Raw genomic sequence first — 23,983 nt, 5'->3', positions numbered from 1 at the left:
TTGATGTATAGATGTATGGATGTATGGATGGATGGACTGCTGAAGATTAATTTCCACTGGACATGAGTTGCTCATTTTTAAAATAAAATAAAATAAAGTAAACGGATTTCAGTCTAAGGGTGGATGTTTTTTTTTAATGGTCCATCTTTTACATAGAAACAAATCTCCGGTGCCACACCTCCGCAGCAGCAGCAGCAGCGGCGGCGGCGGTGGTGTGTGTGTGAGATCATGTGACGCCTGCATTTCCGACACTCGCTCACACACAACAATACGGTACCGATTCGGTCTCCCCACTCCCACTCTCCCCCTCCTGAACGCCTCGCTCTCGGTATGGCGGACGGTGAGAGGTCCCCGTTACTATCAGACCTGGGAGATGGTGCGCTTGGCAGCGGCAACGGCGGGGTGTCTCCCGGCGCAGCGCCGTACGGCGTGCCCAACAAACCACCGAGTGAGTATCCATGGTGCTCTCTCCTCCACCCTGACTCCAGCTGGACTTTAGCCTTAGCCTGCGATGCCCTGGTCCATGGCTTAGCTTGCTAGCTCCAGCTGTTACAGTGACAAAGATCGTAACCGGCTGCGAGCGTGTTTCGTGGAGCTTGTCAGAGCAGCTGCGACTGCGTTTTGTTTTAACCACACCATTTTAGGACAGCGTGTTGTTTTTATCCATAGCTACGTGGAAGCGAAAACTCATGTGTACACTCTTGGTGGTAGCAAGCTAGCCTAGCAACCGTTACGTTAGCACTTTAGCTCCCTGCGAGCACCCGGCATATAGGCATTAAGTCTATGTCGCTGAGTTTCCACTCCCATAACTCAATTATTATTTATCAACATATCCTGTATGTATTACATATTTACAATCCGTCAGACGACTGTTGCTGTTGGTGCTTTTATAATAGAGTTCGGTTCCAACTAGCTAGCTATTATGTTGGGGGAACACCTGATTGCGTTGACTATTGAGAACGCCTTGACGGAGGCTGCTGATGGATGCTGCAAGGCAGACTTCAGCCAATAGCAGCTCTCAGATGAAGGTTCTCTTTCCAAACTCGTTTATTGGAAAAGCATGAGTGATTGTTTCTTTTGTTACCTACAAATTATAAGTTACTTTCTAAGCCCTGGAGTCGGCATCATCTACGGGATGAAGTCTTAAGAACCTACGTAGTAGTTGTTTTATTCCACACCCTTTATTTCTGTCAAGTACGTGATTGGCTGAAGCCGTTTCTGCTCAACATTCCAGGAGTGTTTCCCCCCATAAATCTCCTTTCAGTCGAACTCGGGACCAAATCTCATTATGTAGTTAATCGTAACATAAGAGGTTGCCTTGTCATGGGAATCAATGTATTATCCCTCCTCAAGCCCATTGTGCTCTCCTTAATGGCTGCCTTCTCTCAACAATTGATTCATTTGCCACTGGTTATAATCCCGGAATGTTTGTTTGTTTGTCCCTTCCCTACTTGTGCAGGTTTCCCTCCGTTTCCAAGTGCCGCCCAGCCGTCGGTGCTCCTGAGGGAGGACCCCCCACCCTATTCCCCTCTGACCTCCCCGGAGAGTGGCAGCGCCCCCGTCATCACCTGCAGGGTGTGTCAGAACACCATCTCTGTGGAGGGCAAGATCCACCAGCACGTGGTCAAGTGTGCCATTTGCAATGAAGCTACGGTAGGTTGAGTCGAGCTCTCTCTCATTCAAACGGCAGCGTCTCTCAAACTCTCTTTCCCTGTGTGTGACTGTTGTGTCAATGTTATGTTTGTGTGAAAAGGTTCTATCACCAGACCAGAGGTGGGCAAACTTTTTGACCGGTGGGCCGCAATGGGCTCTAAATATTGACAGAGTGGCTGGAGCAGGAGCAGACCGGTGTTTTGGTGATCCACCTCATAGGAGAAAAAATGTATCATGGGATATGTTGAAAACATGTGCTTTAATTTTCATTGAAAGTTAACAAAAGCGTAGAAACAAAATATCTGTCTTTGAAGCCCTGCGGCAGGGGTCACCAACACAGTGCCCGCGGGCACCAGGTCGCCCGTAAGGACCACGTGAGTCGCCCGCAGGCCGGTTCTAAAATCAGCTCAAATAACGGCACTTTTCAGTGAGCTCCATCTATTTATTTTATTTTATTTTTATTTTATTTTTGCTATTCTTGTTTATAATAATAATAGTACATATATATATGTATATATATTTTTAAATGATTAATGAACTCTGACTATAGTTCAAGGGTCAATATTGTGCGCAAGCCCAAAACGTAGCGTTTGTGGAGCGGCAAAAACACGATGATTGAGCCCAAAAAAGATGGCAGAAATAAGAAATGATTTTCACCATGAATGGGAGGTAGAGTCTTTTTTTACCACTGTGAAAGGAGCCTGCGTTTGTCTCATTTGCGGGGCGACTGTAGCGACGGCAAAGCGACACAACGTGGAGAGACATTTCACAACTTGCCACACAAGCGACCATGCTAACTACCCACCGGGCAGCGCACTACCAGCAGAATAAGTTGGCGATTTAAGGGCAGCTTTGAGCAAACGGCAATCTTTTTTCACGGGACCGGTGAAAAGCAACCGAAGCCTCGTTAAGAGCCGCGCAATTCTTGATTAAGAAAAAGAAGGCATTTTCAGACGGGGCGGTTGTCAAAGAGGCAATGATGATAATCGATAAAACGGTGCTTGAAGACGAGAAGTACGGAACCGGTGTAATCTCCGCTCTCTCTAATGTTCAACTGGGGGCAGCTGCAATGGTGAGAAGAGAGTCGGCGACTTGGCCGAGCAGTTGGACCGGGATCTGGCGAGGTGCAGGTGGTTCAGTATCCAGGGTGACGAGTCGGCTGGACAGCCGCGGTACAGCGCAGCTGATGGTCTTTATCAGGATGGTGTTCTTCTGACACTACTGTCCTTAAAGACAACTACCAGGGCAGTTGACGTCTATAACGCGGTGAAGGAGTTTTCGGAGAAAAAGGTGCCGCTGGAAAAGCTGGTATCGGTGATTCCGGATGGGGCTCCTGCTATGATCGGCCGACACGCAGGATTCATTGCTCACTGTAAAGGTGACGCAGATTTCCCAAACTTTCTTCATCACCACTGCGTCATCCACCAGCAGATCCTTATGTGCCGAAGTGATCGGCTTTGAACACGTGATGACTCCCGTTGTAAAGATCATAAACAGCATCTGTGCCAAAGCTAAACAGCACGGAACATCCGAGGTACTCTTGGAGGAGCTGTCAGCTGAATAGGGTGACCTGCTAATACACACCTGCTACTACACACCCTGGTAATACACACCTGCTACTACACACCTGCTACTACACACCCTGGTAATACACACCTGCTACTACACACCCTGGTAATACACACCTGCTACTACACACCATGCTACTACACACCCTGCTAATACACACCCTGCTAATACACACACCATGCTACTACACACCCTGCTAATACACACCCTGCTAATACACACCTGCTACTACACACCCTGCTAATACACACCTGCTACTACACACCTGCTACTACACACCCTGCTAATACACACCTGCTACTACACACCTGCTACTACACACCCTGCTAATACACACCTGCTACTACACACCTGCTACTACACACCTGCTACTACACACCCTGCTAATACACACCTGCTACTACACACCTGCTACTACACACCTGCTAATACACACCTGCTACTACACACCCTGCTAATACACACCTGCTAATACACACCTGCTACTACACACCCTGCTACTACACACCTGCTACTACACACCTGCTAGTACACACCTGCTACTACACACCTGCTACTACACAGCTGCTACTACACACCTGCTACTACACACCTGCTAATACACACCTGCTAATACATACCTGCTACTATACACCTGCTACTACACAACTGCTACTACACACCTGCTACTACACAGCTGATACTACACATCTGTTACTACACACCTGCTACTACACACCTGCTAATACACACCTGCTACCACACACCTGCTACTACACACCTGCTACTACACACCTGCTACTACACACCTGCTACTACACACCTGCTAATACACACCTGCTACCACACACCTGCTACTACACACCTGCTACTACACACCTGCTACGACACACCTGCTACTACACACCTGCTACCACACACCTGCTACTACACACCTGCTAATACACACCTGCTACTACACACCTGCTAATACATACCTGCTACTACACACCTGCTAATACACAACTGCTAATACACACCTGCTACTACACACCTGCTAATACACACCTGCTAATACACACCTGCTACTACACACCTGCTAATACACACCTGCTAATACACACAGAAGTCCCATGGCTCAGCAGGGGACGAATTCTGCTTCGTCTTTTGTCACTTTTGGGTGAAATCAAAGAGTTCCTGCAGTCCAGAGGGGAAGACACCTGGAGGACACTGACTGGACACTTGACCTTGCATTTTTAACGGACATCACTGAGAAACTGAACAGTTTGAACTGTGAGTTGCAAGGCAAAGGTAAGACTGTTATGATAAGTGCTTTAAATGCATTTAAAGCCAAGATGAGCATTTTCTCTGTGCATTTAAAGAGAAAAGCGGTGCTGCTCTTTCCCTCTGTGCAGACGGTGCTGAAATACCTCTGCATCTGAGGCTTTTGACCAAGTTGCAGAAAAGTTCTCTCAGGACATAGAAAGACTTGGACAAGAGTTTGAGAAAAGGTTTTGTGACCTGGGTCAGCTTGAGCCATGCGTGTCATTCATTTCTAACCCTTTCATGAACGTGGACATATCAAGCATTGCTGAGCAGTTAAGTGCAACGTTACATCCTTGATGCTGGACAGATGGAGCTTGAAATTGTAACATTGCACAATGACTTCCCCCTCAAAGCCTATCAGGGTGCACCAAACTTTTGGGGCCTTGTTGACACAGAAAAGCACAGTGGTGTATGCACAGCAGCTCTGAAGGTCGCAAGCCTGTTTGGTTCAAGCTATCTTTGTGAATCAGCCTTTTCTGACACCAACTTCATCAAGAACAAACACAGAACATGCCTCACTGATACACATCTTCGAGACTCACTCTCGAAGATGTGAGTTGCAGTGTCAGGTTACACACCAGAGTACAACACACTGATGGAGAGCATGCAATGCCAGGCTTCCCACTAACTGACAAAGAAACAGATACCAGATTTGGTGTCCAGTTCAAAATGTGTCATTCGTGATTTGTTAAATGTGTTTGTAAAATGTAACATTTGATAGCACAACTGTTAAGTGCATTTCTTTTTCTTAGGCTTGTACAGGGTACAGGGTTGTACAGGTACATTGTGATTTCCTCGGACTGTTGTAGAAGTGATCATTTCAAAAAGTTCATTCATTCATTCATTCATTCATTCATTCATTCATTCATTTTCCATACCCGCCTAGTCCCGAGCTCAGGGTCACGGGGGTCTGCTGGAGCATATCCCAGCTGTCTTAGGGCGAAGGCAGGGTGACGGCATGGACAAGTCGCCAGTTCATCGCAGGGCCACATAGAAACAGACAACCATTCACACTCACATGCACACCTACGGACAATTTAGAGTGTTCAATTGACCTCACGTGCATGTTTTTGGACTGTGGGAGGAAGCCGGAGAACCCGGAGAGAACCCATGCAGACACAGGGAGAACATGCAAACTCCACACAGAAAGGTCCCAGGTCCGGGCCCCGGAATCGAACCCACGACCTTCTTGCTGTGAGGCGCATTTCAAAAAGTTCAATTTGAAAAACACTGGAACTTGAAAATATAGAAATAAAGTGTTGCATATTGATATTAATTTATTTCCTGTCTTGTTATCATGGTTGATATTTTTGTGAGAAATCATTTACACGATCAATGTCTTCGCATAGCAAAATACCATTAATTATTAATGATATTAATGACATTAATAACATATAGTTAAAGCTAAATTGAGCAAATTGGCTATTTCAGAAGTGTGTATCAAACTGGCAGCCCTTTGCCTTAATCAGTACCCAGGAAGTAGCCCTCGGTTTCAAAAAGGTCGGTGACCCCTTCCCTGTGGTATTTAGCTCTTTATTGAAATGACTCTTAAAACACTGAAAAAAAAAATGATGAAACGCAGCTTGTTTATTACTTACTTACTATTAATAGAATCTTTTCGGCGGGCCGCATTAAAAAGCTTAGCAGGCCCGCATATGGCCCCTTAGTTTGCCCATGCCTGCACTAGACAGTACGCACTGTCATGGTGCCCAGAATGGGCAAGAAGGTTCTTGGTTTTTCCAGTTTCAAGGTCTCTTAGCGTCACTTTTTTTTTTCCTTTAGAGAGAAAACAATGTCATTTCATGCATTTACAAAGAACCTTATTTTGCTTTCTATGATTCTTTTGTATCATAGAAGCTTCATCTATTTTTTCGTTTTTTTTGCAAGACATCATCACAATGCTCCACATATTGCAGCGCTCCACTCTGTGCATTATGTTGGAAGGAACTTTCTCCCGTCCCCAACTGTTTGTCTCAACTCAACTCAACTCAACTTTATTGTCAAACATCACACATACTCGACATATGACAAAAGACAAGGCAGGGGGCAACACTGTTGGTATGTAAATTACTATAAACTAGACTAAAAAATAAACTGAGGTAAACTATACAAAGTATTCACAGTAAGGTGAGGTGCGTGTAGTTCCACACTCTGTGTGACCACTTTGTGACCACACTCATGAAAACGCAGCTCTGTCTATAAATTGAAGGGCAACCTGAATGTTATTAGAAAACCTGTGCGCTTTTTTCATATTATTCATTTTGACGGTTTTTAATCGTCTTTTGAAGTGCATTTTGTTTCATTCGCGCTCACTGCGGTTCATATGATTGTTATATATTTTTTATATGTCCACACTTCACCTCAGGCCAACTTCCAGGCACTGTTTGAAGCAACAGGCTCCCTGTAATTTGCCTTCTTCTTCAGACGGGGGAAAAAAAATCTCTTCATATTGTCCCACTGAAATCTGAAACTTTGTTTAAAAAAGAGCAAATTTGATCTAATTTGATCTCTGGAATGAGGAGGTGAAACTCCCTTCCTCTCTCTGACCAGTTCTTCATCACTGCTGGAGACGGAGGGGCGACTCCATCACCCTGATTGCCGGCAGCCAGCATTGATTTCCCTGCTGTCGCAGGAAGTTTTCAGCGGCCGAACCTCTGCCGTGGCGACGCATCGCGACTCCTCCCGGCGTGAACGGTTCTGCTGATAAATTGTCCGCCAACATCCACACTTTCGTCTCTTTTTTTTCCCCGTGACACAGCTGGTGCGTATAATGGCCTCGGGACTGGCAAGTTGGAAGTGACACCGTTAGACACAACAGAAAAGCATCTCTGGATCTGTCACCAGAAAGTGCCGAGTTAGAATCAGCAGCCGTCCGCGCTGTCGGCGCCGCTTGTTGAAGGGACTGCAGACCTGAGAAAAGGTGTTGGCCCGGGAAGTTGGCAGGAGGTGCAGATGTGCAGGTTCCCCCCCCCCACAACGGGACATCGATACGTTTGAATTTAGAATGAATGCTCTTTTAACATCTTATGAGTGATACTTTTTTAACCCCATTTCAATATCTCATCTTTTGAAGTTCTCTGAAAATCTTAAATCTTGTTTAATTTATTTCAGTTTTATTTTTGTTTCGGCTGTCCTTGTCTTAGTGTTGATTTTATTTGCTTTTCTACGGCTCCAACCCTGCTGTCATTTCCACCACACAAACAGTGTTTTGCGATGAGGCCACTCACTGCTCAGCCTTATGTTCACTTTTGTGCATTTTGTGTATGATTGGATGAGTATGTCATTTGAATGAGTGTGGACGGGTGGCAGTGTTGCATTGTTCTTTGGATGGTTTTTGTGAAGCACTTTGTGTTGCATTCTTCTGCAGGAACAGTGCTTTACAAACAGAACATTTGAATGATTTCTTTTTGAAGCGATTGTGTTATCCACACATATTTGTTCTCTGTGATCATGTTGAAAAGTGGAAATATAAGCAAACCTGCAATCTGTTTTGAAGTGTTCACACCTATACAGCCTTCAGGGTTTGAGTCCTCAATATTGGTTTGACTCATTTCTGTCGTAGTTGTTGTGCTTTGACCCACACGTTCATTGTATTCTGACCTTTGAGCATTTCAGTCACCTCCTCCGAGCAGCACTCAGCAAGTCTTGGTTACAACATCATGACTCCAAACTAGTGTAATGCTCTAAAACTAAAAACACATAGGGTCACGTAGAGAGAATAATGCCACTTGATAAATGGAAATAAACTGATACTTGTTGATGAAGTAAGATAAAGTTCTCTGAATCAACGAGCTGGCACATTTTGCGCCACCTTTCTTCATGCCTCGCAGGCTCCCTCACAGATGGTTTCACTGGATAAAAAAAAAAACTGACGCATATATGAAGTCTTCCATCTGCCGTGCCAGATTAAACTTTTATTACCGGCGCGTACAACATGAAGAGGGTTGTTAACGCTGTCACATTTCAAGGTGTCGTCAGAAGCTTCTTTTCAGTGCAGCTCGACACCAAAGACCAATTAGCGCTCCCCCCAGACTGAGAGAACGGGAGCGACGGGTCAGATGTCATGTTGCAAGCAGCGTTTATGACAACGCGTTGCTTTTTCGACTCGTGCATCTTTAGTCACGTGTTTGTGCTGTCGATTAATATTCCCCATCTGTACATAACTTGCGCTTTGCTTCATTAGCATGGGTTTGATCTGAGGAGACACCCATCAGAGGTAAAATTGCCAGGCCGAGAAAAATATTGTCTCAAGGCGTTGGCATATAATATTCATGATGATTAAAGGGCAGTAAAATGAGGCACGTCAGTGTGCAGTAACTACCTCTAATGTGGTTTTCCTCCACCGTCATCACGTGTGTTGCAGATAGTAGATAGGATATTAACCACAGTTGCTGGTCAACTGACGACGTGGCTCAACTCCCTCGACTTGTCTGCCTGCATTTACACAGTGGAGAGAGCTGAGAAGAACTGATGAGGCTGGAAGTTCTCAATCACTAACATTTCATTAAGATGCAATAAAAGATGTATTTGTATCTTCAATGTCATGTAAATAATTTCTAAAAAATCAGATAAATAAAAAAATAGAACTGTCCTCGTAGATGTAGTTGATTTTTCCTTCCTATTTTACTCTATAAATATTTTTTTTCTTTTTTTCATTTTAATTCATATCATTTTTATTCTCTATTGCACTCCGTGTCACTGTAATCATGTAAATTTCCCCAATGTGGGATAAATAAAGGCTTTCTCATTCTAACAGAGATAAAATAAAAGCTTTTTTCCCCACCTGTCACAGTGACAGTAGGGGGCACTGCTGTGCTGTTGTCGTCATGCTACACATGGGTTTTATGAACAAGGCGATGACACTGGTACTGGCGCTGTAATCACTGGATTTACTGGACGTACACAAAAGCAAATGTGTCATCAGCCCCTCAAACGACGCAGCCTCGTGTTCAGCGAGGAAAAAGAAGGCCTTGATTCCACTGGAACTCAAAATAAAGGATGTTGTTCAGACTTATTGTTCAAGAGCTGAGTTGTAGGAGACTGGACTTTGGTCCAGACGTTTTGACTTTCATCCAAAAGTCCTACTCACTTCTCTTACACACTGAGCCGTGGGGACGCTGGAGCTCCAAGCAGGCCCAGCAGGCGAAGGCCAGGTCGCACCCTGGACAAGTCTCCTCAGGACCACGAATAGAGAAACACTCATCCGCTGTCAGACTCACACCTCTGGACAGTGGAGCGTCGCCAGTTAGCCTAATGCGCATGTCTCGGGAAGGTGTGGCGGAAGCTAAATGGGTTCATTTTCTCAAACCCTCGCGGCGCTCGAGGTTAATTGATTGCCTAAAGACGGCCATTTGCACATTTTCCTCATGTCCAACATTGCTACTGTGGTAGTCAAGGCAAACGCACGGAAATTGAAATGACCGTCCACTCCATGTTGAAAACGACGGACAGTGGCCGTTAAGAATCCCATCAGAACCAACTGCAGTTCTTCAGTGTTGGATCGGCTCACATCGCTGCAGTCTTAAAGGGCCTTCTCAAGTTACGGAGGCAGCGTATTATCGTGTGGGTTATCGTGGCAGCAGCAGCAAGTCGCCGATGAACCGCAGCACCAACTCTATCAGGAGTACGACTCCCAGGTTCCTTAGTTGCAAACCTGTGCGCTTTCACTCTCTCCCAGAATACCTTCCTCCCGTATACAGTGCTGGGAAGTTCCTGTCCATCAAGAGTAATTGGCTTCTTATCGGCCTCTATTCTAATACATTGTTCCTGTGTCCTCTTATCTTTTCCCCGTGTGTGTGTGTGTGTGTGTGTGTGTGTGTGTGTGTGTCTTGTCTCCCCCGGCAGCCTATTAAGAATGCCCCGGCAGGGAAGAAGTACGTTCGCTGCGCCTGCAGTTGTCTGCTCATCTGCAAAGTCACTTCCCAGAGGATTGCCTGTCCCCGGCCATATTGGTGAGCTTCCCTGCCCCACACACATCACTACCACCACAGTACAGGTGCAGCAGAATACTGAGACTACAGGCACACGGTGTGTCTCTGAGAGCAAGTGGAAGTAAACTGAACAGACAGGTGAAGCAGCAGGAAAAGAAAAACATTTATAAATATTTCAACTGCCAATTGATTCAGACGTCAGCACTTGTTGATGCTACATTCATGAGGGTAACGCCACCTGTTGGGAAAACATGGTACAACAGTACACAGTGTTATCGTCATTCGATCAAACTTGGAAAGAGGTATCTAGGTGTATAGAAGTACTTATACAAATGAAAATTTTCTGCAGGTTTTTCTTTCCCTGATGTGTGTCTGCATTATTTTGGCTGACTCTATACACACACACACACACACACACACACACACACACACACACACACACACACACACACTGAAGCTCATAAAGTCCATGATTCCTTAAAAGGAATTAAATATTTAGAGTGGATTGTGTGATGAGCAGACAACAAAAAAAACAACTTCATTTTGGCAACTTACTTTTTTGTGTAAAAAACAGGACTTCCACATCAGTCTATACTGAATGTCAATTGAACAACCATAATCTGTGCTTAAAAAAAACCCCATAAACCTTGTCAGTAGAACAAGTCAAGTTAAAAATGAATAAAAGCATCACTGACAGTAATCTAATGGATCACCACAGTGACAGTATAACAAGCAATTTTATCATCTGTTACCAAGCAACCTGTGACAGTGAGCGTTCAACAATCTTTTCTGTCTCACGCTTTTTGCCCATCTTGTTGGAAAGCTGTTGCTGGTAACAATACATAATAAGCATATGCCGACAAAACGTCAGTTGTCTTGACTTTAAAGAATCAGGAAAATAAATCTCCTTACCTTTTAAAGGTTGCAATTGGGATTGCTCTGTATTTTTTTTAAATGGCAACATTTAAAACAAACTATTTAATATCCTGTGTGAAAAGACAAAACATTGCAGTGTTGCTCAAAGTTGAGTTAAAATGATGCTTCTGTTCCTTTGTGGGGAAATTGGCAGCTAGTTTTATAAAGACTTTTAGGAGGTCACGCTGGTGCCAAGATGTTCATGCCACTCAGGGAAACTATGGTTTTGGCAGCTCATCTGAACATCATGCTCCTGCAGCCAAGTGTAATTTGTCAGAAAGATAAGATTCTTTGTATATGCCTGTGGCATAAAATGTGCAAGACAAATGTGTATAGGAAAAAAAAAAATTCAGAGGGTTCGTAGACCCGCTGCTGTTGTGTAATCTGTTGAAATTTTGTGGGCTGCATCAGACATTCTCATTCTGAATCTGTCAAAAATAAAAATAAAATGTCTCTTCAGCCTCTGGTGCACTTTAGGAAATTAGAAGGCGTGGGTGTTAAAAAGAAACAGCTCAATCGTAATTATCATGAGTATGCATGAAGATATCAGTGATGCAGAGGTTCAAGCACATCAAATATTAATATTTTATTCTACGTTTTCCTCACAAATGTTAAAAGCACAAATTTAGGCTTACTGTACTGAAATAATAAAATCAATACCTTAACTTAAAAAATTAAAGCTGCTAGCAGCGTTTTGCAGATGCGAGCACAGACACAGACCTTGAACTATATAAGCACGCAGTCAAAAGTCCATTTCTGCACCATCTTCTCTTGCCAAAAGGTCACACAGCCAAAACTTTTGCTGTGACTAAAATATCACCATAATATTGTATTGTAAATTCTGCACAGACCTTCTGTGAGTATATTCCTCCTGCTCCCTGTTCACAGTGTAGGTTGACTGTGAACAGCTCACTGACGTCCTGTCAGTTACCAACAAATAGCATTCAGTTCAAAAACAGCTTCAAAAGTTTCAACTGTTTGCTGTGACTGTACTGTGAAATAAACAGGCCTGGTTTTCTGTGGTAACTATGACTTGTGTGTGTGTGCATTTTCACTGTACTCCGATGTTGTGCTAAAGAAATCTCTGCTGTTTCCTGCCTCCTTAATGTTGGCAGCACTGAGCCACAGGCCACTTACATCACATCAAATTGCTCTGGAGCGCGAAAGGCTGCTGCTGTTTTACATCCAAACCAGACATGCTGACTCAAGCAGGCACATCCCTCTGCCGCTGTCTGATTGGCCAATTCTGAAGAAGTTGGGTGTTGCAAAAGCACCATTAGTGGCAATAAGAGAGCATGATACTGAATCATCCCAAAAAGTGCTTGTCAGCCCTTCTTGTGCCTTGAGAATCAGACCCCAGCAAACAGCTGATTACTCGCTTGATATTCGCAGAGAGATTGTGTTAAATCATTCGTTGAGTGCATGTTGACTTTGTGTGTTTGTCTCTTCCTAGTAAAAGGATAATTAATCTGGGCTCTATTCAACCCGGTCCTGCCAGTCCGAATCCGCAGCCATCTGGAGCGCGTGTCTCCTGTGGACATTGCAGCAACACCTTCCTGGTACAGGACTTTCCCCTAAATATCATATCATGTCTGTGTCCTCAGTCTGCAGGATTTAGACGTTTTTGAAAAGAAATGAGTTGCCTTTAATGCAAGTTTGAGTTGCAGCATCCCTGTGCATAAAAGTCTGTTTGATGCCACGTTTTCTACTCGCCACTGTCACAACCGATATTTTCCTGGACAACGTTGTGTTGCTTCAGGAATAAGACATGTTTAGTCATTATACCTGACTTTTAAAACGAGTCAAAGAACATTATTTGACATTCATCATACATTAATGTTGTTTATCTCGCTATCAGAATGGGACGATTGAAGGTTAAACTAAGCAAGTCACATCAGTGCTGTTTTCTGTTAAGCGGTGAACAGCTGGGTATGGTTACAATACTAATTGAGTAATTGACAAACTCACTATTGACTATGTCATCACGAGTTGATAAAATTTCCCATGTGGCTTTCCCATGGCTGCAGTGTTAACATAAAGCATCTCAATAGTAAAACATGTCCTCATTCTGTAGATGCTGAATGCCATGTGACCTTTCTGTTTGGTGTTGTCCTGAGCTCATGATCAAAATGTGAACAGCATGATGAAGAGGTCTGTTAAAATTCTAAGTGTCATTGAATCAGAACATTGATGAGATCAGAACTTGCATTTGTGATGTTTACGGTTAATCACCTGGTTAGACAGAGCAGGTTATGCAAAAGCAATGAAATATCAACAGTTGGACATGTGCACTCACAGGTTTAGAGAAAGTCACATCAAGTTCACCTTGTGAAGGTTATAATGCACTCTAAATTTTCTTTGGTATAATGTAATATTTTTCTCTCTAATGATGAGAATGAAACTAACTAACGAACAAACAGCAGTTCTCCCTAAACACAAGAGAAACCCTAAACTCACCACCCAGAAAGCCGCATGCGTACCGAACTGGAAGCCAACTGTTGTGACACGGCAGTTGACACAAAACCATGCTGAATGTTAACAGACTGTGGTGTGAATAAGATTCATCCTCAACTTTACATACCTGTACGTAAACGTGGAAAACACTTTGGCTATGTAGTAATTGGAAAAAGGACGAAAACTGTGTTGAAGACAGAGAAGAGAGATGGAGGCACTTGAGATGGATGGTCGAGGCTGTTTAGCATTCACAGGGACCGTCCTACCTGTTTAGAGATAGGCCCGCTGTACAAAAATACAAATCTGTGCCCCGGTGGCGTGCGCAGTTGTGAGGCTTTTGTCGCAGATTTGGTGATAATGTTCTCAGTGCTTCCCATACAGACATTTTTTTTTCTCCCCCTCAGAAGGAGAAGAATGCACCGCATACGCAATCATTCTGCTCTGCAGCGTTCACAAATGGATCACACCCAGTGTTAGGGAGGGAATAAATGTCAGCGCCCTGAAAGGAGGCTATTTTTCTCCCTTTCTGTTTTTGGACGGCACGCAACGCCTGCTGGCACAAGTGTGAAGGCTGTTAATTTTCTTAAAACATGTCACCAGTCCCCGCAGCAGCGGGCATAATTTAATCCACGTTTTAATTTTAAAGACATCCCTAATTTGACACTAAATCCTGTGTATGGCTTTTGCAGACATTTTTTTTTTTAATTCATTATTTTTTGTTGTTGATGTCGTTAATTCAATGTTTTTTTGGGGTGGGATTTTACGCTATTGACAAATGCATTCGTTATTGTCTTGCAATAAGAGACGTTTGCTAAAATGATCCTACACTGTAAACCATTGTTAGGAAGGTAAAGAGTCACCCTTAATGGTCACAAACGAAAGTGTAAATCTTTGGTTGAATCTGGTGCATGGCTGACTTTGATGTGCTTTTTATGTGAGGTGTATGTCGTGTCGTGTTGTACCAACCAACCACCCCATTTTTTCCCCCCCTTACTTTCAGTGGACAGAGTTCACGGACCGGACGCTGGCCCGGTGCCCCCACTGCAGGAAAGTGTAAGTAGCGCCACATCTGTTACTTCACATTGAGTTTTAAAGGTCCACTGTTTAGTACTTGGCTTGATTGATGCTTTTTGTATTGGTAAAAGCTTAATATACTGCCCATAAATACAATAAAAGTGTATTATCGCAGTACAGTAAAAGTAATTTGGTTTTCCTACCCATACGTTCCTATTTATTTCTAGAATATCCATAGATCAATAAGGATCTTGCTCCCAGTTCGCTGCCATCTTGCACCGCCATATTTCTAAGGAAGCCTGGTTTGGACAATCCAGGTCACCTGACAGCTCTCGTATTTAGGGTGAGCGCTTGTGTCTTCAAATAAACCAACAAAGAAGGTGGACGAGATATCCAGGTTTGGGTGCGCAGGCCCCCGTAGTTCACTGGCAAACTCAGGAGGGGCAGAGAGAGTGAAAGAGAGCTGCAATCTTGAATGTAACCACGTGATGTTGCTGCTGCTTCTTCAAAATCTCCAAATATTACACACCGGAGCTTTAACTCGGAGAGGAGGTTGTTGCTTCCCGGTCAGGACGAGCACTTGTTCAACTAAATCACCCCTCCTGTTGCTTCCGGTTTGTGTGACTTTGGTTCTAACCTCAAATGTTGCGTTTTGTTGGTTACCTGCACTGGCCACTGGCTGTGTGCGTGTGTGTGTGCGCGCGTGCGTGTCCTCTGCTTGGATGCAAGCGACCTCAGGATAGTATGGCTCCCTCTCATGCTTCTTAATATTGATTTAAACGGCAGTTTTACAACAGCGAGGAGGAGGAGGAGGAGCCGACACAAGGAGGGAACCAACGTTTTCAGTCGGATGCTGTCAGTTCCACTGTGAAGAATCAGTCTCGTTACATTTTGACTCGGCAGGTTTGGGGTGGCACGTGTCTTCGGATTTGTCAGGCACACAAAGCCGCAGGTTGCCTCCTTTAACGTTCAACAGCGTTTAGCTGCTCCTGTTGTATTTTTGGTGGAGGACGGGTTTGCCGCGACAGCCATGTAAACCTCTTTAGTCATCAGACTGAGCTCGTCAAATCTTAAAAAGCCCCTCCTGAAGCAGGATTAAACCAGCTGCTGCTTGAAGAAGATGAATTCCTGCAGGTGTATTACAGCTGTAGTTATTTTGAGCCTGGCTGGCAGCAGCATTTTTTTTTATTATTTTTTTATTTTTTACATTCAAGACATAAAAACAATCAAAAACAATCAAAGACTGTATTTATCCTGGTACAGATGCCGGCTTGAAAATGTACCAGGTTCATTTTAAACCCTTCCTCTCAATGGTAATAAAGCTTTGCTTTGACTTAAAGTCGTATTTCATTCAGGGATGAAATAAGACTTTTAGATCACTTGGATCACATTGATAATTATTAAACCTACATCTTTTTAATGTACCAATTGTGTTTAATGTAATTTCATTCTAAATGTGGATTTTGTCTTGGTTTTGTTTTTTTTGCAGGTCCTCCATTGGCCAGCGGTATCCCCGGAGGCGGAGCCTGTGGTGTTTTCTACTCTGCTTGCTTTTTAGCATCTCCACTGCTGGGCTGATGGTGAGTGGAAGTCAGCATGCTGACTGTTATACACAGTAGTAGCAATATTCTCTTATTGTACTGTATTTTACTGCCATACAAATAGCTTTCATGAGAGCTTCTGCAACACTGCTACTTAATAATGGAGACGTTATTAAGCCACAAATTGTATTGTGTTACCCGACAAGTCAAAGGCACAGTCAGAATAATGTCAAAGAAGTGCATTACCAGTACATGAGAAACAGAAGACATGCTGTGCCTAGGAAGATAACAAAGGGTTTTTCCTTTAACCAGTAACAGTTGTGTTCAAATTTGAAGACTTTCACTGCCACAAACACAATATATAATAGCAGAATTGAAAATCTGTCGCACCGCATTTCCCAGACACATTTGCCAAGCCCCCTAGTTGCCAGAGAGATGAAGCACAGCCTCGTTTAGCTGAGAACACTGTTCTGGCAACACTAGCTTTAACACCCACTGAACAGCAGAACACATTACATAATTCTTTGGGCGTGTGTTTGTTGTACATGCACACACTCTGCATAACTCACAGAGCCCGCAGCCCATTTCCCTCGCGCCTCTGTGAAATAGAAACTGCTGATATCTCATTGGCCGATCATAATTATCTGGACTTTGAAATGAAAAAAAGAAGGCATGCAGTCGCACAGCTATTAACGTGGACAAAAAAAAGGCAGACAGTTGATCCATTCTACTTGTCAGACAGCAGGGGGTGCACTATAAGCGCGGCAAGGCTTTCGCTGCCTGCAGCTCTCAGACGTGCCTGTCAGTGTGGAGAGCAGGTACACAATCAACCGAATTCAAAATATGCTCCGTCCATAGCTGTGTGGAGAGACGGCGTCACCGTGATAAATTTCAAAAGGCAGGGTCAGTTTTGTGTTTAATGAAAAGTTGTTTAATTATAAGAATGACAGCTTAATTTCCACCCTGCATCAATAAAGTTTTTTTTATTTTTTTTTTCCTTTTTTCTCTTCACAAACAAGCCGAGTAATGGATCAAAACTCACCTCTAGACTTCTTTTAATTAGGAATAAGGAGGCAGTCCTTTCCCACTACTCGGCAGCAGTGGTTAAGAATTGAGTGTAGTTAGGGAGATTGATCACCATAGCAGCTGTAATGTTCTGGTGCGCTAGTGTGTCCCCAATGAGGCAGCATTAAGTAAGAGACTCCATTAAAATGCCGAGGTCCCCGAGAGTTGCGGGAATCATTAAAACTTTACAGATTCTTCAGACGAAAAGAGGGAAGGCATTCATTAAAGCCTGAGCTCTGCTTTTAATTGAAATACCTTTTATTTATTAATATTTTTTGAGGGCTGCATGAGCTGTTTTTGATCACTCCACGGTTAGGGAGACATAAATGTGACTCATGCAGCATCTTATCCGGATGTCTAGTCCCTGACTTTAAACACACCCGCTGCTCTAATCTACATAATGTTAATTATCCCAGGCAGGCGTGTGTATCATCCAGAACAGGAATAGACTCTGCGACTCACAGCCAAGGGTGGCTGGGACCAGAGGCGTTAGCACCCCCCCCCCCCCCACCTCCTCCACATCTGTTCAATTCACCACAACACAATTGTCTCAGGAATGCCTTGAGCGCACGTTTCTTTTAAAATCCTGAGAGAAAGACGCCCGTTTAATCAAAACTCACGACACTTTGCGAATCAGTATTCACCGTGACCTCACAGCAGCAGGTGCAAGCCAGAGTGGAAGAAACTCCGGCCAAAGTGAAACATATATGTATAACAAGAAGAAGCGGTGATGTCATGCTGATCACAGCACAGCAGACTTCAACTTGACTTCACCTACATGCTCTGGTCGATAAGTAATTTGAAGTGCACGTCCACAGAAATAATTCTAATATATTGATTAAAATGCCAATTTTTGAATCTTAAGCAAAACATTTTTCCAAGATTTGCTTATAAAAATGACTCGTGACCATCGATGTGATCTGATGTGAATTAATGAGGTAAAGTGTTGTCACGTCATTGGTCAGTACCGCGCGTCGACCAGACGAAGCAGATATTTAAATAAAAACAGCAGAAGAATAAAGAGACAGTTTCAGCAATTAGTATGGAGAGAGAGAGAGAGAGAGTTGTTTTCTAATGTGTCAGCTAGTATTGGCCTGGGGCAAAGACAAAATTATAATACAAGTGTATCGCATGCAGCTTTGGTCTGACAAGCACGACAACATGCATCATAGACATTGTGGAGATGGCGCACACACACACACACACACGAGTCTTGTGAGCTGAATGTTCGCACTGTCAGAGTTTATTTATTCAGCAAAGCTGTTTCCACACATTTTTTTATTTTGTTGGTTCTGATTTAAATTAAAAAAAACAAAAAAAAACTGAAATAAACTCAAGCCAGCTCACAAACTTTATGCTGAATTAGTGGTTGCCTTTGAATTACGATGTGTACAAATCTGCGCTCTCTCGCAGTGGGGAGAAAAAAAAATCCACTTTCAAAGAAAGTACTGACTGTCTGTAATTGAGTATGTGGCTTTCAGCCAGACCAGAGTTTGCAAATGAATGAAGTCCAGTAGTTTGAATTTAGAGGTGAAAACACACATGAAGTCGCGACCCAAATTTATTCCACAGCGCTCAAATTTAAAAGAATACTGTGATACAACTCCTGCAAAATAAATGCCCAATATTTTCTCTGTTAATAATTTTATTTTAATACCCCTTTAAAAAAAACTAAATCAAAATTGAAAACCAATCAAAACGGTTCCGCGACCCACTTTTGGGCCGCAACCCACCAGTTGGAAAAGACTGTTATACACAGTAGTAGCAATACTCTCTTATTATACTGTATTTTACTGCCATACAAATAGCTTCCATGAGAGCTTCTGCAACACTGCTACTTAATAATGGAGACGTTATTAAGCCACAAATTGTATTGTGTTACCCGACAAGTCAAAGGCAACAAGTTGCAAGAGTCAGTGCTCTGGATTTATTCTCATTTCAAGATGAGTTTTCCCTCTCTGTCCTATTAAAATGTCAGCGGCAAAAGAAATCTCCCGGTGTGAAGCAGAAGGCGAGCGCTGGTGGTGGATTTACAGCTGCTTTGCTTGTAGCGTCCAACATTCAAAGCGCTGCAGTCCACCAAAAGGTCAGTGGCTGTGTTGAGTGTGAGCGTCAGATGATTGTCGGTGCATCACGTCACGTGACCGCTATCGGACGCTACAAATCAGGCCGGCGGCAGCGAAATCGACAGAGCTGGTAAACATTGATTATGTGGAAGCGTTGGCAACAAATTATGCCGCTGCGTGATGAAGGCGCCGCCGCAATGTCTTAAAGACCTCTTGGCTTTCCGTTCCCACGTGCGCGCACTGGAGACGGGCACGGCTGGAGGAGTAGCAGTGTTTCTGAAAGGAAAGAGATGGGTTCTAAAATTTGACAAAGGGGCTGGAACAGAAGCAGATGGATGGAGTGTTGAGGTGAGCCGCCTCATGGGAGAAAGAAATACATCATGGGATAAGTAGAATATGAACCAAAGTGCAAAATGTGTCTTTGAAGCCCCACGGTATTTAACTCTTTATTGAAATGTCTCTTAAAAGATGGGAAAAAAAATGGATGAAATACAGCTGTTTTATGACTATGACGAGGCGGACCGAGTTAAAAAGTTTTAACAGGCCGCTTATGGCCCCCACGCCATAGTTTGCCAACGCCTGGGTTAATTTTTAGGATAGTAGTGCTCCTGGTAAACAGTTCAGTGCCACAGAGATCAAAGAGTGTAATAAAACTCTAATGTCCTCAGTTAGTAAGGATTGAGTTTAATACTGTTCAGCATTTTGTTGATTCCAACACGGACCAACAGCAGATCAAACTGAACATCCTCTTTAAGTCATAACATAACATCATTTGTAGCCACTGCACGAGTGTTATGGACTAGTGTGTGTGTGTGTGTGTGTGTGTGTGTGTGTGTGTGTGTGTGTGTGTGTTTCGCTTTGTGAAAACAGTGACATGATGTTGTAGTTGCAGAGCATAAACGACACACGTTCTTCTCTTTCCTTGCCCCCTTAATCTTTCAATACATTGTCTCAAATTTTTCTACTTTGTCACATATTGTGTGTGTGTGTGTGTGTGTGTGTGTGTGTGTGTGTGTGTGTGTGTGTGTGTGTGTGTTGTTGTGCATTTGAATATATGTATAGGTATATTTGTTGTCATTTTTTCAGTGAAAGCAGTTAGACAGCAATGAGTGTAACTGCCAGATTTTGGTTCTCTTGGTTTTTGTAGGCTGCTTGTAGTTTTGAGGTATTTGTACATCACTTTCACAGTATGCGCAGTTGTTTATATGTTATTATGTGTCAGTCAAAGCTTTATGGATCACCATTTAGTTATATATTTACATATATTTTTTAATCTTTTGAAATTTCTCAGAAGCAATTTTTAGGAGGCAGTTTTTTCCCCCCAAAGAATTCAGTTTAAAATAATGCTCAGTTTTCAATATAGACGTGCAAATGGAATCCTTATTTGATTCATCCAAGTCAGGCACTAGTTAATCAAAAAAGAGTAACGGACAGATCTTGCTGCAAATGAGTCTGGCATTGAATTTTAACCTGCAGCTCGACTGGTGCACGCAGCCAGAAAATAGCCACAGGGCACTTTTGCACCTGACTTCAACCCATATTAGTTTTGCTCTGCTGTTGTCACTTTGAAAAAAGGAATTGGTTCACCCATTTTTTTTTGTCAGAAATTTCCCCGTGGCTTCCCTCAAAGTCACTTTTGTCACCTTCATTAAATAATTTTCTTCCGAAGCAGCTGCACACTTAACACTTGATGGGGAAAAGCTATTTTCTCTCCCCCCCCCCCCTCAGTCGCTCTTCACCGCTGAATGTGTGGCGCTCCTCCGTGATTTGCTCACTGCTCAAGCAGTGAAATTCTGCATGGGCCGATGCAGGTGGCTGTGTCAGAGACCCAGCGATGCACATGAAAGGCAGCAAAGATTTTGGTTTGCTTTTCAAGACAACGGGGTTCCCGCGCTGCCTAAAAGAAAGACTGGGACGCTTCCGTCAATACCAGGCTGCTTCAGACATTCACCGACTCCTTGGCTGACTTCTAGTTCTGCTCACATCTAAATGTATGACACTTCCTACAGCACTGTGTGTGTGTGTGTGTGCTTTTGCCGGCAGCAGTCCCACCCAGTGAATTCTCTAGAACAGTGTTTTTCAACCTTTTTTGAGCCACGGCACATTTTTGTAAAAATCCCATGGCACACCACCAACCAAAAATATCATAAAGTGACACTTTTTTAGCCTAATGATGGCAATATAGTCTCTTCATTCATTTACACTCACTCAGTTTGAAACCTGGGCCTGTTTAGATGCACACAAAGCTGATATCCAGGGAGGAAAATAGGCTCACGTTCAATTTGAAGCCCAAGTCACTCCACAACAGATTGTTATAATCTTTTTCAGACCATCCATCCATTCATCTATTTTCGATGACCGATTAAGTGAAATTGGATAATTTTATACAACACACCTGACATGGTTTAATGGTACTTGTGTGCCACGGCGCTGTGGTTGAAGAATACTGCTGTGGAAACGTGATTTCAATGACAAGCGAAAAGCAGACGTTCACCTTTTGCTCAGGTTGTTACTCGGCTCTTTCAGAGAATATGTGCACTCACACTGACTTGCATGTGAAGGTGGTTGGCAGCTTCATTGAGTCCTGTTTTGCAACCTCGAGGTTGTTCAAACCATAGACAAACATACAGTATCTATGGCTTGAACAGTTGGCGCCATCTTGAGTTCCTGGTCAGTTTTGACACAGGATGATTCCATATTTGGATGTGTGGGTGTGGCCAGGGGCGAGCGATGACTTTAGAATGAGTACAGCAGCAGCCACTCACTGGTCAGCCACTAAACTGTAGTTTTTGCCATTTCTACTGAAAATTTGACCGATTCATATAAAATCAACATTAAGGCCCATTTTCTGATTATGTAATAGCAGTTTAACCCTCCTTAATATTAACCAGTTTGTAAAGGTATGAATTTAGTGCTCCTTTCCATGTTGACTGCTTAAAAAATAAATAAATAAATAAAAAATCTGCCTTTTTACAACAATTCTTAGAGATCCAACGCTAGAATTCAGGAGTTTATTGTGGAACTTCCACATTGGCCTCCGTTTTGAAACCTTTTTGAAACCTTACAGTCAATGGCTAAAATACCATCCTGGGAGTCTAACGCTTGTGTTGTCAGAAAGGGCACTGAGCACCTCTCCCGGCTTTGTGGAAACACCACCAGCTGCACATTTATACTCCCTCTCAGAAAGGAGAAAGTGCAACAGAGCAGTTTCACAAGTACTTAACAAGGATTTTTGGGGGTTATTAGCCAGTTGTGACTGCTAAACGTTTGAGTGCAAGATGGAAAGTGCTGATAAAAAAAAACCTTCATCAGAACTTGCTTTAATTCAGGGGTCACCGACCTTTCTGAACCCAAGATCTGCTTCATGGGTGCTGAGTCAAAGAAAGGGAAACCAGTTTGCTACACTCTCCTGAAATAACACATTTATAACAAAGTTATATATTATTATCATTGGTACTCATCCATTTGAAGACACTGATAACGATCATTTCACACAATAATGATCAACAGATTGAATGACTCAACAAGGTTGGATACAGATATCAATATTCAACACTTTATTTCTATTAATCAGAGTTCACCTAAACTTCTCTCGACTTCATGTATAATAAAATATGTTTAATAATTTTACTCTTTAAGACATTGTCATTTTCAAACCTGTATAAATGCAAGTGTGATTACAAAAGAACAGCGAGCAGAATAAAATTCAATTTTAGACGCAGCTCACCAAGTTGTGCTATTTTTAGAACAGGCCTGCAGGCGACTCACGCGGTCCGACCTGGTGAGGTGTCGGGGGCGGTGGGTGGGTTGCGACTTGGCGGCCACCGTGTTGGGGACCTCTGGTGGAGTCTAATTGAAGATGTGTCATCTCCTCCTCCGTCTCCGCAGGCCGGGACGTGGGTGAAGGCTCAGACCTACCAGGGGATCTACGCCTCCTGGGCCGTGCTGCTGCTGCTGGTGCTGGTCACACTGGCCCGGGCCGTTTACTGGGCCTGCATGAGGGTCAGCCAGCCCCTCCAGAGCTTCACATAGAGGACCCGCCCTCCTCTATCCGCCCTCACCCCTCCACCATCTCTTCCATCTGTGGCTAACCCCCCTTTCTCCAAATCCGCCAGACAGGAGGCAAGATGGCTTTAAAAGAAAAAAGAAAAGAAAAAACACCAAAAACAATATTTATTTAAACCATATCCAGAATAAAAAAACCTCTTCTCTTCTTCTTCTTCTTCTTCTTCTTCTTCTTCTTCTTCTTCTTCTTCTTCTTCATCTTCTTCTTCTTCTTCTTCTCTTCCTCCTCCTCCTCCTCCTCCTCCTCCTCGTCCTGTCCCGCTCTCCTTTAATCCAAATGTGTTTATAAAACTGGACAGCAGTGGCGGCAACAAACTGCTATGTATCTATTGCTAACTATGACCCTGCATTTAGCCTGATGTTACTGTTTCTTGTTTTAACCTTGTGGCCAGTTGTGGGCTTCTTCTTAACATCCTATCAAGTCCCC

The 23,983-nt window shown here is 43.4% G+C and overlaps 1 protein-coding gene across 1 annotated transcript; it reads left to right on the top strand.

Moving 5' to 3' along the window:
• The first annotated feature begins 229 nt into the window (after positions 1-229).
• Positions 230-23,980, top strand: pip4p1a (phosphatidylinositol-4,5-bisphosphate 4-phosphatase 1a). Its single transcript, XM_076022007.1, has 7 exons — positions 230-448; positions 1,460-1,653; positions 10,351-10,457; positions 12,805-12,910; positions 14,806-14,858; positions 16,309-16,399; positions 23,380-23,980. Exons 1-7 carry the CDS (start codon positions 331-333, stop codon positions 23,521-23,523), a joined length of 813 nt encoding a protein of 270 aa, XP_075878122.1. The 5' UTR covers positions 230-330; the 3' UTR covers positions 23,524-23,980.
• Positions 23,981-23,983: the final 3 nt, after the last annotated feature.

The sequence above is a fragment of the Nelusetta ayraudi genome, unplaced genomic scaffold, assembly GCF_046127955.1.
Source record: "Nelusetta ayraudi isolate G7.1 ecotype Tasmania unplaced genomic scaffold, CSIRO-AGI_Nayr_v1 ptg000011l, whole genome shotgun sequence".
Taxonomy (NCBI): domain Eukaryota; kingdom Metazoa; phylum Chordata; class Actinopteri; order Tetraodontiformes; family Monacanthidae; genus Nelusetta; species Nelusetta ayraudi.
The sequence above is the reverse complement of the archived record's forward strand: the minus strand, read 5'-3'. Positions and strand labels throughout refer to the sequence as shown.

Bases quoted from the DNA above. Each gene is read 5' to 3' on its own strand.
- pip4p1a (XM_076022007.1), top strand. From the start codon at position 331: ATGGCGGACGGTGAGAGGTCCCCGTTACTATCAGACCTGGGAGATGGT. The intron at 449-1,459 runs GTGAGTATCCAT...CTACTTGTGCAG, and splicing joins CGTGCCCAACAAACCACCGA to GTTTCCCTCCGTTTCCAAGT. The intron at 10,458-12,804 runs GTGAGCTTCCCT...GTCTCTTCCTAG, and splicing joins GCCTGTCCCCGGCCATATTG to TAAAAGGATAATTAATCTGG.